This window comes from Oryctolagus cuniculus, chromosome 1, assembly GCF_051225735.1.
Source record: "Oryctolagus cuniculus isolate XC-2025 breed Fujian yellow rabbit chromosome 1, ASM5122573v1, whole genome shotgun sequence".
NCBI lineage: Eukaryota > Metazoa > Chordata > Mammalia > Lagomorpha > Leporidae > Oryctolagus > Oryctolagus cuniculus.
The window spans coordinates 217,108,375-217,124,890 of record NC_142867.1 but is presented as its reverse complement, the minus strand read 5'-3'; the positions used below and the strand labels follow the sequence as shown (position 1 = coordinate 217,124,890).

Sequence of the window (16,516 nt, the reverse complement as noted above, 5' to 3'; positions counted from 1 at the left end):
TGCCCCATAACTTTATACTTTCTTATCTTTATTTAGTGATTATAAGATGAGAAAATAACAAATTTTATTATGGTATAAACATCTTACAAATACTTAATTGTTTTAATAAATAACTTTTTTCCTTCCTAAAATGTAAATATCCAGAACATAAAGCATATATAATATTCCAAGTATAGGAACTCCAGTCATTCACTTATGGAAGAGGTGTAATATGTGGTAAGGGTTTTGTTTGTCTTAGTATAAAGAACTTCACCACAACAATCAAACCATTATTTAAAACTCGACTTGTTCAGTTTCCTTATTTGAGTAGAAACTCATTCATTTCTGTAGGACCAGGCCACAGGGAAGGTCTGAAATATCTAAAGACATGTATGTTTGGTCATTTGATGGTATCTCGTAATTCACAAATACTATTTGTTTTTTCTGATTTTCTATTTTTTTTATTGGTCTGGCAGATATTTCCAAAGATTTGTCTTTTTTATTATTATTATTTATTTATTTGACAGATAGAGTTAGACAGTGAGAGAGAAAGACAGAGAGAAAGGTCTTCCTTCCGTTGGTTCACTCCCCAAATGGCTGCTACGGCCAGAGCTATGCCAGTCCGGAGCCAGGAGCCAGGTTCTTCCTCTTGGTCTCCCATGCGGGTGCAGGCACCCAAGCACTTGGGCCATCCTCCACTGCCCTCCCGGGCCACAGCAGAGAGCTGGACTGGAAGAGGAGCAACTGGGACTAGAACCCAGCACCCATATGAGATGCCGGTGCTGCAGGCGGAGGATTAACCAAGTGAGCCATGGCACCGGCCCCCAAAGATTTGTCTTTTAGCTCAGATATTCTTCCTTCTGCCTCACCAAGTCTGTTGTTAAGGCTTTCCACTGTATTTTCATATGACATGTTGAATTCTTAATTTCTAATATTTCAATTTGATTTATCTTTAATATTTCCATCTCCCAGCAGAATTTCTCATCCATGTCATGTTAGGCTTGTGATTATAAAGTAAGTTGAAAATATGCCATTATAAACTTAGAAAGAAAAATAAGAAAGAAAGGAGGAGGTAGAGTAGGGTGGGAAAAAAATATCATGCTCTTTCATGAAATATATGAAGTTTGTTTGCTTTATATAAGTAAAAAGTTATATATATATATAAAGTCCTTTGGCTACAGAGAAGTGTTTTCTAGAGATTCAGAGGCAGTCATTCATGACTTGGCGCTCGAAGGCATTCCTCCGTGAACTCCTTCCCCACAGCGTTCAGGGGAAAGCACAGGACCTGGGCTCTGGGAAGGAGCTGCTTCCAGGTGGAACACCAGCAGCAGGGCATCTTTGGGCATCCCGCCTGCTGTGTCACTGAAGCTCTGCATCTGCCTGAAAGCCCTTGGTCCTCTCCGCCAGCTCCAACTTGAGCTGCCCCACCACACACAGCAGGGAATCCCGGGGCAACTGAACTGAGCTGGGCTGCAAGCCCCCCATGGTTCTTTCATAATACGTATTTTCCATGTCTTAAAGACTCCTCCTATGTATGAGTTTCAGAATATTTTTACATCAAAATAAGCATCTTTTAATTCCATCTTCCATGAACTTTTAGAAGTACCTTGGTATAAGTCTGTGTCCTTTGTTCCCTACATATTTCCTTAGATTTTATTTCTAGTAGTGAATGATTGGCTCAAAGGGTCAAGAGATTTTTACGTTCTTGGCATAATTTTTTTTCAGAAAGATTGTACTATTTCACACACATATCAATTCTCACTAACTCTTTGCCAGCATTTAGAATGATCCATTTTGGGGGGCCTGTGTGTGGTGTAGTGAATACAGCTGCCACCTGCTATACTGGCATCCCATATGGGGACTGGTTCAAGTCCCAAGTGCTCCACTTCTGATCCAGCTCCCTGCTAATGTACCTGGGAAAGCAGCAGAACATGGCTCAAGTGCTTGGGCCTCTACACCCATGTGGGAGACCGGGGAAAAAATTCCTGGTTCCTGGCTGCAGATTGGCACAGCTCTGGCTATTGTGGCCATTTGGGGAGTTAACCAGTGGATGGAGGAGCTTTCTGTCTCTCCCTCTCTGCTTTCAAATAAATAAATAAATCTTTAAAAAAAAAAAGATCCATTTTTCTTTTAGTCTTGCTTGATAAAAAGTGATATAATGTTGTTTTAGCTAGCAAGCATTCGATTACAATAATGAAACTTAAAGAAAATAAATAGCAAGCTTTTATGTATACTATATTAAAACAGAGTATAGAATAATTCTTTAGAAAGTATGACTTCAGAAAGACTCTTGTTTAAGGTTTGTGCTAAGGTAGTATGATCACATTTGTAGGTGGTGGTAATGTGGGTTCTGGGAATGCAAGAGGGTGTTGTCTTTAGAAGTGCGTTTTGCAATTTTTAGAAGCTCCACTTTGTTTCATAGTTTCCCAGATGCTGAAACAGGAAATGAATATAGTAATCATAACTAATGTTTGTTGAATATTTACTGTTATTTCACAGGTATCTTGCCAAGTACTCTACTTGTATAAGCTCATTTGATTTTCTAGGTACTTTATGAGATATGAAAAGCTTTTGTCTCCATTTTAAAAATGGAGACTCTTGGGTACATAGGCCAATGTCGCAAAATTAGTAAGTGGCAGTGCCTGAATCCACACCCAGATGTTATGACTACAAAGCCATATTCTAAAGCATTTTGGTTCCTTACAATGGTTTTTCTTCTAAACATCTAATCTATTTCGTGAGTGTATACAGCTGTTTGGGAAAGACAGCAATAATAGAATGAGAACTTAACTGAGCTTAAGCTAAATTTATTCTGCTTCGATGTTTTGTCTTACAGGTCTGCATTGCCAAGTGCAACAGCACCCCTTCCTTGGATGCAGTGCTCTCCCAGGACCTTGTTGTGGCAGAAGGCCCTGCCATAGAAGTTGGAGATTCTTTGGAAGTGGCCTACACTGGCTGGTTCTTCCAAAATAATGCATTGGGCCAGGTAAGAAAATATACTCTACAAGTCCTTTTGAAATTAAAATAGCATGAAAGATATTCATGTGGAAGGTATTACTATATATTTCTGCTATTGTCAAATAGGAATCTTTCGGGAGCACTGGTTTAGTCACTACACTGCTTTTAGAGCATCTCCATGAAATGCTAATGTGTAAAGTCTGCTCAGCGCAACTCCATCTCTTCTGCTTAGGCAAAGTAGATATCTGTTTCCCAAATATTTTTGCTAATTGTTCATGTGTATATCTTGTCCTCTATACTAGTTTTCAGTTTGAATATATTCTTAATGGATTAGGTCTTACAACTTCTTTGTAGACCATCCTCGTAGTTTCTGTCAATATGTTGAACAAGTTGTATTTTATTACTATTGAACTTTCAAAAGCAATATAAATTGTCAGAAGATCTTTAAGAGTTATAAAATGTGGATTCAAGTCCCATTCAGGTTTCCTACTTTGATCTTGATTGAATCATTTATTCTATTTGTGAGTGGAAATTAATAATCCTTACTTTACTTACTGGGCAGTATTGGTGTTAGCATCAGATGAGATAATTTTTTTTAAGATTTGTTTATTTGAATGAGTTACAGAGAGAGGCAGAAACAGGGAGAGAGAGAGAGAGTCTTCCATCCACTGGTTCACTCCCCAATTGGTCATCACAGCCAGAGCTGAGCCTGAAGCCAGAAGCCAGAAGCCATTAGCTTCCTCTGGGTCTCCCGCATGGTTGCAGGGGCACAAGTATTTGGGTCATCCTCTGCTGCTTTCCCAGGTACATTAGCAGGAAGCCAGATAGGAAGCTGGAACTCAAACCAGCGCCCATATGGGATGCCAGTGCTGTAGGCCAGGGCTTTAACCCACAGGGCCACAGCACCATCCCCAGACAAAATAATTTTTGAAAATGCTTTATAGATGAAACATGTTTAAATGCACTTTAAAAAAATATATTTATTGGGGCTGGTGCTGTGGTGCAATAGGTTAATCCTCCACCTGTGGTGCCAGCATCCCATATGGGCGCCAGTTCTAGTCCCGCTGCTCCTCTTCCCATCCAGCTATCTGCTGTGGCCTGGGAAAGCAGTAGAAGATAGCTCAAGTCCTTGGGCCCTGAACCCATGTGGGAGACTTAGAGGAAGCTCCTGGCTACTGGCTCTGGATCGGAATAACTCCGGCTGTTGCAGCCATTTGGGGAGTGAACCAGTGGACAGAAGACATTTCTTTCTGTCTCTCCCTCTCACTGTCTGTAACTCTACCTCTCAAATAAATAAATAAAAATCTTTATATATAAAAATATATAAATATAATATATATATACATATATATATATATATATATTTGCAAGAGTTACAGAGAGGGAGAAGCAGAGGCAGAGGCAGAGAGAACACAAAAGGTCTTCAGTCCGCTGGTTCACTCCCCCAATGGCCATAATGGCCAGGACTGGGCCAGGCCAAAGCCAGGAGCCAAGAGCTTTAGCTAGGTCTCCCATGTGGGTACAGGGGCCCAAGGACTTGGGCCATCTTCCACTACTTTCCCTGGAGCATTAGCAGGGAGCAGGATAGGAAGTTGAGCAGCCAGGACTTGAACCAGTGCCCATATTGGGGGGGGAGGGGTGCCGGCACTGCAGGTGGCGGCTTAACCTGCTATGCCATAGCCCTGGCCCCTTAAATATATTTTTAATGTATTTGAATATAATATAATGGTAGAAGTGCATTTTTCCCCCTGAATCTGGGAAATTGTTTCAGAAATATGTGACAGCACCTTTAAGTCATGATGTAGTCCCATTTTTTTTTTTCTGGCCCCTTACGAACTATTTTAAATTTTTAAAAATTTTTGTTTGTTTGAGAGGTAGAATTACATACAAAGAGAGGGAGAGACAGAGAGAAAGGTCTTCCATCTGCTGGTTCACTCCCCAGATGGCCACCATGGCAGGAGCTGAGCTGATTGGAAGCCAGGAGCCAGGAGCTTTATCCGGATCTCCCACATGGGTTCAGAGGCCCAAGCACTTGGGCCATCTTCCACTGGTTTCCTGGGCCATAAGCAGAGGGCTAGATCAGAAGAGGAGTAGCCAGGACTTGAACAGGCAACCATATGGGATGCTGGCACCCCAGGCGGAGGCTTAGCCTTCTATGCCACAGTGCCAGCCAAACTATTTTTCCATTATATATGATATTCTCTAGTCCAGAAATACCAGGCTGCTATATAGTTAGTTGAGTATCAGAATGACTTATTTCTGCTTTTTAGATTGGCTGACCTCATTTCCTTTGATGAAATTGCAGGTTTTTGACTCTACTGCTAACAAAGATAAGCTGCTTCGCCTAAAATTGGGATCAGGAAAAGTCATCAAGGTAAAAGCTGTTTTTGTGCAGTTTTATATCAGTTGCAGTGGGCTTAATTCAGAGTAAAGTTTGTGGCATTTTTAGCCTATGTGTATCTTCTGAGAGTCCGGAAATGCTTGGTTGAAAAGTTGGAGAGGGAAAATGTGTTGCATTTATCTGAACTTGAGAGGCCGTTACCTATGAGACACTATACTGAAGATGGGTACATTTGTTCTCTGAAGTTCCCACCCTTTTTTTTCATCTTGTGGCTCTCAGGAAATTATTACATCCTTCCTATAGCCTAACAGAGAAGGAGGGTAAGACCATTGCTTCTAGAAGTAGGTCACAATTAGTTGATTCTCATCTGTCTGGGTGGCTTTGAATCAGCACTTCCCAGCCACTGTAGGAGGCAACTGTGACAAACCAGGAGAAGCACTGGAATTAGAATCTGGAGACCTGGATCCAAGATGTGGGTTTTTTCTACACCAACTATGTGGGTGTTTTCTTAAGTAAGGAGTATTTTACGCAGGTAGGTATCATGGTGTCAGGAAGTATGCCTTGTGCTGTACGGATTCATCTGTGGGGTGAAAAAGGTTTCTCCATTGCTTTGTTTATGATCACTTTCCCCAAAATCCTTTGGAGACTTTTTCCTATAGACCTAAGCAGTTAAGTCATAATCCCTGAAGTTAGATCTAGTGTTGAGTCTTTGCAAAACAACCTATTGTATGATCCTGTGCTACTGAATTAATTTCCACAAGAACTAGTTTTATCATCTGTAAGAGGCGAAAGATTTTTTTTTATAAGAGGCGAAAGATTTATATGATCTGAAGAGAAACCAGAGTATAGTTTTATATATCATCTTAAAATGAGAATAATGCTATCAATTTTATGAGGTATTTGGGGGATTGAATTAGATGATGCATGTAAAGCACTTGGCACAACACCTGGGGAAATGTGCCTAATAATGATAGGTTTTATTTCTGTCTTACTGGCAATTTTTTGTCTCTCCCATTTTCTGTCATTAAGATTATGAGAGATAAATATTTTTCATCTAACTCCAAATAGGCTAGCTTTAACAAGTAGGTTTAGATGCTGTGTTCTCCATAGTCTTGTAATAGTGTGGGATGATAGTTGAACTTGATCTCTAGAAGCTGTACCTAGAGCTGAAAGTGTGGGAAATGAAACCTGGTGCTCCTACACTTCACTTTGGCCTATTAGAATCTCCTTGTCTGATGAGTTTTCCTCATCGATGTTTCCTGAAGGGCTGGGAAGATGGAATGCTGGGCATGACAAAAGGAGGAAAGCGGCTGCTTTTCATCCCCCCAGCCTGCGCAGCTGGCTCTGAAGGGGTGATAGGCTGGACGCAATCAATGGACTCCATCCTGGTGTTTGAGGTGGAGGTTAGGCGGGTGAGTGAAACTGTCCTGTGCTGGTTTTGGTGAGTCTTCTGAGTGTGTCTTTGCTAGTTAAGTAAAATGAATAAGTACACCAGTATATTGGAAAACCAGGTTCTAGAGACATAGATTTTTTAAAATTTATTTATTTTATTTTTTATTTGAAAGGCAGAGTTACAGAGAGACAGAGAGAGAAAAAGGTACTCCATCCGCCAGTTCACTCCCCAGAGAGCTGCAATGGCCGGAGGTGCACCGATCCAAAGCTAGGAGCCAGGAGATTCTTCTAGGTCTCCCACAAGGGTACAGGGGCCTATGCACTTGGGCCATCTTCCACTGCTTTCCCAGGCCATAGCAGAGACCTGGATCGGAAGTGGAACAGCTGGGATTTGAACCAGTGCCCATATGGGATGCCAGCACTGCAGGCGGTGGCCTTACCCACTACACTACAGCGCCAGACCCACAGATTTCTTTTCTTTTTTTTTTTTTTATTTATTTTTTATTTTTTTTTATTTTTTGACAGGCAGAGTGGACAGTGAGAGAGAGAGACAGAGAGAAAGGTCTTCCTTTGCCGTTGGTTCACCCTCCAATGGCCGCCGCGGCCGGCGCGCTGCGGCCGGCGCACTGCGCTGATCCGATGGCAGGAGCCAGGAGCCAGGTGCTTTTCCTGGTCTCCCATGGGGTGCAGGGCCCAAGCACCTGGGCCATCCTCCACTGCACTCCCGGGCCACAGCAGAGGGCTGGCCTGGAAGAGGGGCAACCAGGACAGAATCCGGCGCCCCAACCAGGACTAGAACCCGGTGTGCCGGCGCCGCTAGGCGGAGGATTAGCCTAGTGAGCCGCGGCGCCGGCCGACCCACAGATTTCTTAAAGTAGAAGTTGTCTAGTCAGAAAGAGCAACAACTTTGGAATCTAAAGACCAGGGTTCATGTTCTTCCTGGCTCTAGAGATTGTGACTTGGAGCAAATCACGTCTCCACACTAAGCTTCTTATTTTGTCTATGAAATAGTGGTTCCCACCCAATGGATGTACCTTTTAATTCAGTGATTCTATGACTACAAAAAGCTCATAGAATAGGAATTAAAAGACCAGATTCTGTCCTGGTTGTTCTTCTTCCAGTCCAGCTCTCTGCTCTGGCCCAAGAAGGCAGTGGAGGATGGCCCAAGTCCTTGGGCCCTGCACCCGCATGGGAGACCAGGAGGAAGCACCTGGCTCCTGGCCTCGGATCGACGCAGCGCACCGGCCGTAGCTGTCATTTGGGGAGTGAACCAATGGAAGGAAGACCTTTCTCTCTTTCTCTCTCCCTCTCTCCCTCTCTCTCTCTCTCTCTGTTTAACTCTGCCTGTTAAAGAAAGGAAGGAAGGAGGAAGGAAGGAAGGACGGACGGACGAACGAACGTTTTGGTCATGGTCATCATCATTTTGGCTATTACTCCTGCCGTGACAAAGAACGTGATTTCCTTCCCAGTGACTCTCCTAATTGAACACCCTTTCCTTGGTGGGGCTGCCCTAGCACTCTTCCAGTGACTTCCTCCCAGCTGCCTATTTTTCTTTTCTTTTTTTAAACAGCTTTTATATTCTTTCTCCATTTTCCTTTGAGTTTGAAGAAGTAATGGCTGATGATAGATAACAAGCCAATTTGATTCTTTCAAGATGGACATTTTTGTGAACATAATCAAAATTTTTTGGTTTTACCAATAATCAAGGAATTGCAAATTGATACACATATTAAATTGACAAGGCTGATGCAGAATGATAATGCCCAGTGTGGCTAGAATATTAAGAAAGATTTATATACTACTGTGTACAAACTAGTTTATTCTCTCTGGTAGGAAATTTCATGGTATATATTAAAAGAATTAAAATGATCGTACTTTTATCTAACTATATAACTTATAGGAATTTATACTTAGGAAATAATGAATATTATATGCAAAGATTTAGACAGAAAGCTATTCATAGAGGCATTGTTTATGAAAGAATTAAGTTGAATATTTAACAATGAGAAATTGGCAAAATATATTTTGTAATAGTATGACTATTTATGACTTATGTTCCCAAAATCTTTTGGAGATTTTTGTCCTGTAGATCATAGCAGTAAAGGGAATGACCCTTGAGCTTACACATAGTCTGCGTAGTTCAAAATAACATTGTAACTTAATATTTAGTGGCATAGAGATACCTTATGGATTGTGTAATAAATAATAAATAAAATGTAAAGGGGCAGGATATTTTTAGTCTTTTCTACCTGTGCTGGCTCCTTCCCTAGGTGAAGTTTGCCAGAGATTCCGGCTCTGATGGGCACAGCATTAGCTCCCGGGATTCTGCAGCCCCTTCTCCCATACCTGGTGTTGATGGCCTCTCTGCTGACCCTGCTGTGTCGCTGCCCACATCGGTGCCTTTCAAATCAGGGTAAGATACTAGGATTATATCAAACTCTTTTATTGTTTAATAAAATGATTTTTTAAAGATTTATTTATTTATTCATTTAAAAGGCAGTGACACCCACAGAGAGAGAGGGAGAGACAGAGAACTTTTCCATCCACTGATTCGCTTCCCAGATGGCCTTGACAGCCACATCTGGCTCAGGTCAAAGCCAGAGTCCAGAAGCTCCATCCTGATTTATGCATGGGTGACCTGTCACATAGACGACAGGAGCCCCAGTACTTGGACCATCCTCTGCTCTGCTGCCTTCCCAAGTGCATTAGCAGGATGCTAGATTGGAAGCAGAGTAGCTGGTACTCCAGTTGGCATTCCAATATGGGATGCTGGTGTCACAGGCACTGGCTTTGCCCTCTGCACCACATCGTTGACCTCAATAAAATGTTTCTTGAAGGGATTCAGAAATAAAGATATAATTAAAATGAGAATAATTTCAAACATCTGGAATAAAACAGTAGAATCAGGGAAATGGGGAAATCCTTGATCTAGTTTTTGATGAAAGATTAACATTCATAGTATATAAAAACACTAACTCAGATAAGAATATCTGCAAAACTCTGGAGTAAAATTGAGCAAAGGGCATATAAAACATCCATCCATGGAGGAAAAATGTAATTAATAGATTTAGATAAAAAGTTCTTAATTTTCATTGGCATTCAAAGATTATGCAAATCAAACAAAAAAATTCTGGGGGCCAGGGCTGTGTCATAGCTGGTAAAGTGGCTGCCTGTAATGCCGGCATCCCATATGGGTTCCGGTTCGAATCCCAGCTGCCACACTTCTGATCCAGCTCTCTGCTATGGCCTGGGAAAGCAGCGGATGATTGCGCAAGTCCTTGGGCCCCCGCACCCATGTGGGAGACCCAGAAGAAGCTCCTGACTCCTGGCACAGTTCCAGCCATTGTGGCCATTTGGGGAGTGAACTAGTGGATGGAAGACCTCTCTCTCTCTCTCTTTTTCTGCCTCTCCTTCTCTGTGTAACTCTACCTTTCAAATAAATAAATCTTTAAAAAAAAATTCTGTTTCACAGCCATCAAATTGAGGAATATTTTCAGAAACTGTTTATCTATTATAATGTGCACTTGTCGTAAAGGATTTTATTTTTATCTCAGGATATGTCTATTTGCTTTCAGGGAGCCGGCTCTTCGTAGCAAATCTAACTCCCTCAGTGAACAGCTGTCGATAAATACAGTAAGTGTAAGAGTCTGTCTTCCTCACCCACAGTGTGCTAAGAAGGATTCGTGTGCCTAGGATATGATAGGTTAGAGAAAAAGAATATCAGTGACTGTTGATTTAGGCTGGAAATCATTGGTTACTGCACTCATGTCCCCTTACTTGGGAGTCAGTGTCGGTAAGCGGGGTGTTCCATAGATGGAGCTAGGTTCAGTTATGATCTTATATGCATGTTGCTTTGAGAAAATGATCTAACTAACTTCTGTGATTCAGTTTCTTCAGTATTCAAATGGAAATAATTCTCACATCTCCCTTATATAGTCTCTGTGAGGATTAGAGATATTTGTCAGGTCCCAAGCCAAGAGCCTTTGTATAGTATGTCTTCAATAAACGGTAGCTATGATTATTGGAGAATGAGATTATATTGGGGGAGAGCCTGTCCATTAAAGTGTGCTTTGTTTTAGAATTATCACTTCTTCAAAGAGAAGTATGTTAGTGGTTAATTTTAGCCTCCAACTGATTTACCTTATGTGACTTTGAGCAACTCAGCATCTTTAGGAGGTTTGTACGACTTAAATAAGATAATGCCTGTGGAGTTCTTAGCATTGTAGCTGGCATATTACTCAAGAAATCCTAGCTCTTGTTGCTGTCATGATCACTGCTGGCTCTGCGTGTCTTCATGCTTCCATTCCCTCAGAGACTTCAGCACTAATTTACCAGTTGACGGAGTCTGAGGTCGTTGGGCCTCTGTGATGATGAGAGGCTGCACTTATGTACTCTTAGTAAAATTTGGACTTGAATGCCTTTAGGAAGGATGTATATGCTAGTTTGCTGCTGCCCTGCCTGGTCCCTGAAGGGTTCTGGGTTTCCTGCATGTGAACCACATGGTGGCTTAAGTACTTCAAGATTTTTTCTTTTTCTTTCTTTCTTTCTTTTTTTTTTTTAAATATTTATTTATTTGAGAGACAGAGATGGGGGTGGGGGGACAGGGAAAGAGAGAGTGAGAAAGAGAGCAAGCACTCCCTCATCTCCTGATTCCTGGCTGTGAACTCAGTCTGGGTCTTCCGCATGGGTGAAAGGACCCCGATTACTTGAGCCATCCCTGATGCCTCCTAGAGCGTGCATTAGCAGGAAGCTGAAGCCAGGAGCTGTCCATTGTAGGTCTCAGGTGTCTTAACTGGCTTCATAACCTACCCCGCTTCAAATTATAAAGCCCCATGACTCTTACTTGTCACAGTGAGAAACAATAGGTACATGTAGTGAAATTAATGTTTATTCTCCAACCCTGGTTTTTTTGTTTATATTCATCCCAAAACAGGAATTATTAAGCAAATAATTGGTCTGATATGTATAAAAGATTATCTCCTAAACTTGGAAGATTAAACCAAAGAATCAGAATATTTAAACACTTTTTAAATAATTATAATCTTAGATCTTTGAACAGACACAAAAATTGTCCAGTATTGGGGCTGGCATTGCGACACAGAGGGTTAAGCCGCTGCCTACAATGTTGGCATCTCATGTGGATGCCAGTTCAAGTCCCAGCTACTCCACTTCCCAGCTAACTCCCTGCTAATGTGCTTGGGAAGGCAGCAGAAGATAGCCCAACTACCTGACCCCTGCCTCCCACATGGGAGACCTGGATGAAATTCCAGGCTTCTAGCTTAGGCCTGGATTGAAACCTGGCCAGCCATTGTGGTCATTTGGGGGAGTGAACCAGCAGATAAAAGACCTCACTTTCTCTCTGTTCCTCTCAGTAACTCTGTCTTTCAGATAAATAAATCTTCAAAAAAGAAAAAAAAATTGCTGAGTTTTGGTTCTATTGTACTCTCTAATCATAGCTATCCTTGCTACCTCTTTCTAAACATCAGTATCTTTTGGTAGACTAGTTGTCTCTAACCCTTTTTTTTTTTCCACTTTCTTTCTTTTTACATAAAATTTATGTAATAAAATTAACCATTTTTCATTTTACATTTAACTCTTTGTTTTGAATAGGTAATTAAAATCGTAAGATACAATTATCAAAACAAGATACATTGTAAGGACTCCTATTCCATTTCACATCCCTTTCATACCTGCTTTTTTTAGTTGCTTATATATTCTTTCAACATTCTTTATGCAGGTACAGGCAAATAGGAATGTATGTTTTATTCCTCCCTTTTTTCACACACAAACAAGGGCATTCTTGCTGTATTGTACATCTTTCTCTTTATACGTGTAACCCAGTGTCTTTCCATGTTAGTGTACAGAGAGCTTCCTCGATCTTTTGAAAATCCGTAGATCATGGTGTTCCATTTTCTGGGTATAGTTTGTGAAGTGGTTCTCTCTTAAAGTACCTGACTTTTTTTTTGCTTATATACGTGCATGAGTTAAGAAAAAAATGAGCACTTATTCCCAATACATGTTGACAAGTTATGCACATAAAATACTCTCAGGCCATGTAAACAAAGTTAACGTCTTATGTTTGTAGTTAAACACTTCTTTGTGTACCTCAGAGATCATCTCACGCTTCAGGCATAGGTACCCTGCGTTCTGAAGACTGCTTTGGGCTTATAAATGGATACAGAAACCTCTAGCACAGGGTATTTTATATCACTAGTGTGAAGTCAGAGTTAAATGAGACAGTTTAGAATCAGCAGATCCTGTTTCCTTCACTCCACGATCTGTTCTGAATATCTGTACTAAATTGCTGTTCGTTTTTGAGAGGGTCCTCTCATCTGAAATACCTCCCTACCTTAACATCTCTACTTTTGTTTTTGTTTCCTTTTTGTATGTTAAGTATTTCATTGAATGCATTACAGTGTATCTAAAATAATTACCCTTGTGAAATAGAAATTCATGAAAATTCAGAGAGGTAGGTGTTAAGAACTGACAAAAGCAGGAATTTGTGTATTGTGACCCCCCCCCCCCCTCGTGTTGTAGGGAAGCTTTTGTACAGGCTTCAGATTTAGCTCTCCTGAATGTTCACTGGTCCTGAGAAGTTGTTTGAGAAACCTGTGAAGGATTCATTTGACTACAAAAAGGAAGAGGCTCTCTGGGACCTGAAGGGATTTGGCATGAAGGTCCTTAGTCAGTGGGAGGTCATGTTGAGCCTTCTGCAGACAATTGTTTCAAGTAGGCAACTGCCTGGGAAACCTTCATGATGTTGAACCTGGCCTCCAGCCAGAGCAGCTAAGCCAGTTTCTTTATAGCAGCAACGCTGGAGGAGCCAGACCTGGCAGACATGAGAGCCAATCCGTTGGGCTGCTACCTTAGCTTTTCATCTGTAAATTGAGAATAATTATGCCTGACGGGGAGACTTGATTGAAGTGAAGTAATACATACGAAACTACTTTGTCCATTCCAAACATGTAGGGAATTATTTTTACTGCTGTTATTAATTGTGACCAATGTATGCTTCTGTGCAAGAAGTCTTTAATTCTTATTTTGTAGAGGAAATGGTTTCAAATACATAAGAGGAGCTGGCAGGATTTGTTGCAAGGGCCAAAGGAATAGAGCTGCCTGAAGGGAATAAGCTTAATCACAAAGTTTTTTTTTTTTTTTTTTTTTCCTTTTCTTTTTAGAGTTCTGATGCAGTCAAAGCCAAGCTGATCTCCAGGATGGCTAAAATGGGCCAGCCCATGCTGCCCATCCTTCCACTGCAGCTGGATTCCAATGATTCAGAAACTGAAGTACGTCCACCTGGTTGTATCTGAATAGTACAAAGCTTGCTGACTTCTATTCTTTTGATTGAAATGATTGCTTATTCTGCCTCTGACCCAAAATCACTAATTAGAGAAATTATGTATAAAATGATACAGATTGGTGTCAGTCTGTGTATTTCTACTGTGATTAGCACCTCCCCTGAGAAATGGAAGCTATACCATACATGCATAGTTTTAAGTAGTTAAGTTAGCAGAATCTCTGTTGTCAGTAAAAATCACTGCTGAGGCACCATGATGTCCAACCCCATAGCAGGTGCTCAACTCCTCTTCGTTGAGTGAATGTTTAGATCCTTTTGGAGACTGTTGGTTTTCCCACTAGTGTTCGTTCGTTCTTTCTTTCTTTCTTTCTTTTTTTTTAAGATTTTATTTTGAAAGAGTTTCAGAGAGGCAGAGGCAGAGAGAGAGAGAGAAAGGTCTTCATCTGCTGGTTCACTCCCCACAGCCAGAGGTGCACCAATCCGGAGCCAGGAGCCAGGAGTTTCTTCCAGGTCTCCTCCATGGATGCAGGGGCCCAAGGACTTGGACCATCTTCTGCTGCTCTCCCAGGCCATTAGCAGGGAGCTGGATCAGAAGTGGAGCAGCTGGGACTCGAACTGGCACCCATATGGGATGCTAGCACTGCAGTCAGCAGCTTTACCCGCTACGCCAGCCCCTAGTGTTGCCTATTACTAAACATCCATCTGTTATGTCTTTTAACTTTTTTTTTTTTTTTTTGACAGGCAGAGTTAGACAGAGAGAGAGAGAGAGAGAGACAGAGAGGAAGGTCTTCCTTCCGTTGGTTCACTCCCCTAATGGCCGCTATGGCCAGCATGCTGTGCCGATCTGAAGCCAGGAGCCAGGTGCTTCCTCCTGGTCTCCCATTCGGGTGCAGGGCCCAAGGACTTAGGCCATCCTCCACTGCCTTCCTGGGACACAGCAGAGAGCTGGACTGGAAGAGGGGCAACCGGGACAGAATCTAGCCCCAATTGGGACTAGAACCCTGTGTGCCGGCGCTGCAGGCGGAGGATTAGCCAAGTGAGCTGTGGCGCCCGCCATCTTTTTTTTATGTGGTGTTTTTTTTTTTTTTTTAATTTAAAATTTCAGACGTTTTTATTGAAATAAAATATCATTTTCCTAACCTTGCTTTTGGCTTTTGATATTATGCTTAGAACACTTTCTTATTTTCAGATATTAGAAATATCATGTGTATTTTAACATTTTTTTCATAATCAGATCTAAATTTTTAATCCATGATTTGGTATATGATAGAAAATAACTCAATTTTAAGTTAATTCTTTTCCTAGTGGTTAGGTCCTATTAAATAAAACCACCTTTTATTTATTTATTTTATTTATTTATTTATTTATTTTGACAGGCAGAGTGGACAGTGAGAGAGAGAGACAGAGAGAAAGGTCTTCCTTTGCCGTTGGTTTACCCTCCAATGGCCACCGCGGCCAGTGTGCTGCGGCCAGTGCACCGCGCTGATCCGATGGCAGGAGCCAGGTACTTATCCTGGTCTCCCATGGGGTGCAGGGCCCAAGAACTTGGGCCATCCTCCACTGCACTCCCTGGCCACAGCAGAGAGTTGGCCTGGAAGAGGGGCAACCGGGACAGAATCTGGCGCCCCAACCGGGACTAGAACCCGGTGTGCCGGTGCCGCAAGGGGGAGGATTAGCCTAGTGAGCCGCGGCGCCGGCCAAAACCACCTTTTATACAGTTAATTGAAACACATAACAGAGATTGATTTTCAGGATTTTTTCACTTTGAAACAAAGAAAAGGTGATGTTCTTTAGAAAATTTTCTGAAATAAGCTTCCTTTTTTATAATTTTTTTCTTTTGGAAAAGTTCTAAATAGTTTTAACATTTTAAAGGAAGACAGGATTTCTGAGGCATATTAGTATACTTTAATCTGGTTGTTGGAATGACATTTGAATAAGGTAATATTATTAGAATTTTGTGTGTTACTTATTCATTGTAGAATAATTTAAAATAAAGAAGAAACATATTTAACAAAATAACATTCTTTATATATTGCATTCTAACGTAAGTTTTTTTCTAACCTAATTTTTAAAAACTTAATGTTATTTTTATGTTAAATAATACAAGCAAAACATTATTGCATTTAAAGGTAACTCAGTATACTATTTATAAATTTGTCATAATTCCTCTTGCTCTATTTCTAGACATTTAGATTTACTTAGACCTATCAAGATCTGTAACTGGGAGACTTTTCCAGAAGAGAATATTAGGGGAAAAAAGGAAGTTCTAACATAAAAGAAAGTCAGAGACTTCAGCCCTTGTACTGTAGTTCAGCAAATCACAGTCACTATGTATTGTACCTCAAGATTTTCTGTTCTTTGAAGCAAGAAGATGTAGGGTAACTTTGTTTAGGGCTGTAGCTATGATTTTATGAAAAAGGAAGGGGGAAGGTGCTCTGAAACTTTATTACCCAACAATAGCATGCTCTTTTTTTAACAAAAAGAACATTCTTTATATATTGCACTCTAACCTAATTTTTTTTCTGACCTAATTTTGAAAACTGTGAGAT

The 16,516-nt window shown here is 41.1% G+C and overlaps 1 protein-coding gene across 12 annotated transcripts in view; it reads left to right on the top strand.

Annotated features, from left to right (window-relative positions):
* The window catches only part of FKBP15 (FKBP prolyl isomerase family member 15), a 53,802-nt gene that overhangs the window by 13,259 nt on the left and 24,027 nt on the right, over window positions 1–16,516 (top strand). For all 12 annotated transcript variants that reach the window (XM_070055725.2, XM_070055711.2, XM_070055719.2 and 9 more), the window contains 6 exons: window positions 2,816–2,965; window positions 5,243–5,311; window positions 6,544–6,690; window positions 8,941–9,083; window positions 10,246–10,303; window positions 13,849–13,956. In XM_070055725.2, coding sequence (XP_069911826.2) covers window positions 2,816–2,965; window positions 5,243–5,311; window positions 6,544–6,690; window positions 8,941–9,083; window positions 10,246–10,303; window positions 13,849–13,956 — 675 coding nt within the window. The remainder of the gene's footprint in view (window positions 1–2,815; window positions 2,966–5,242; window positions 5,312–6,543; window positions 6,691–8,940; window positions 9,084–10,245; window positions 10,304–13,848; window positions 13,957–16,516) is intronic.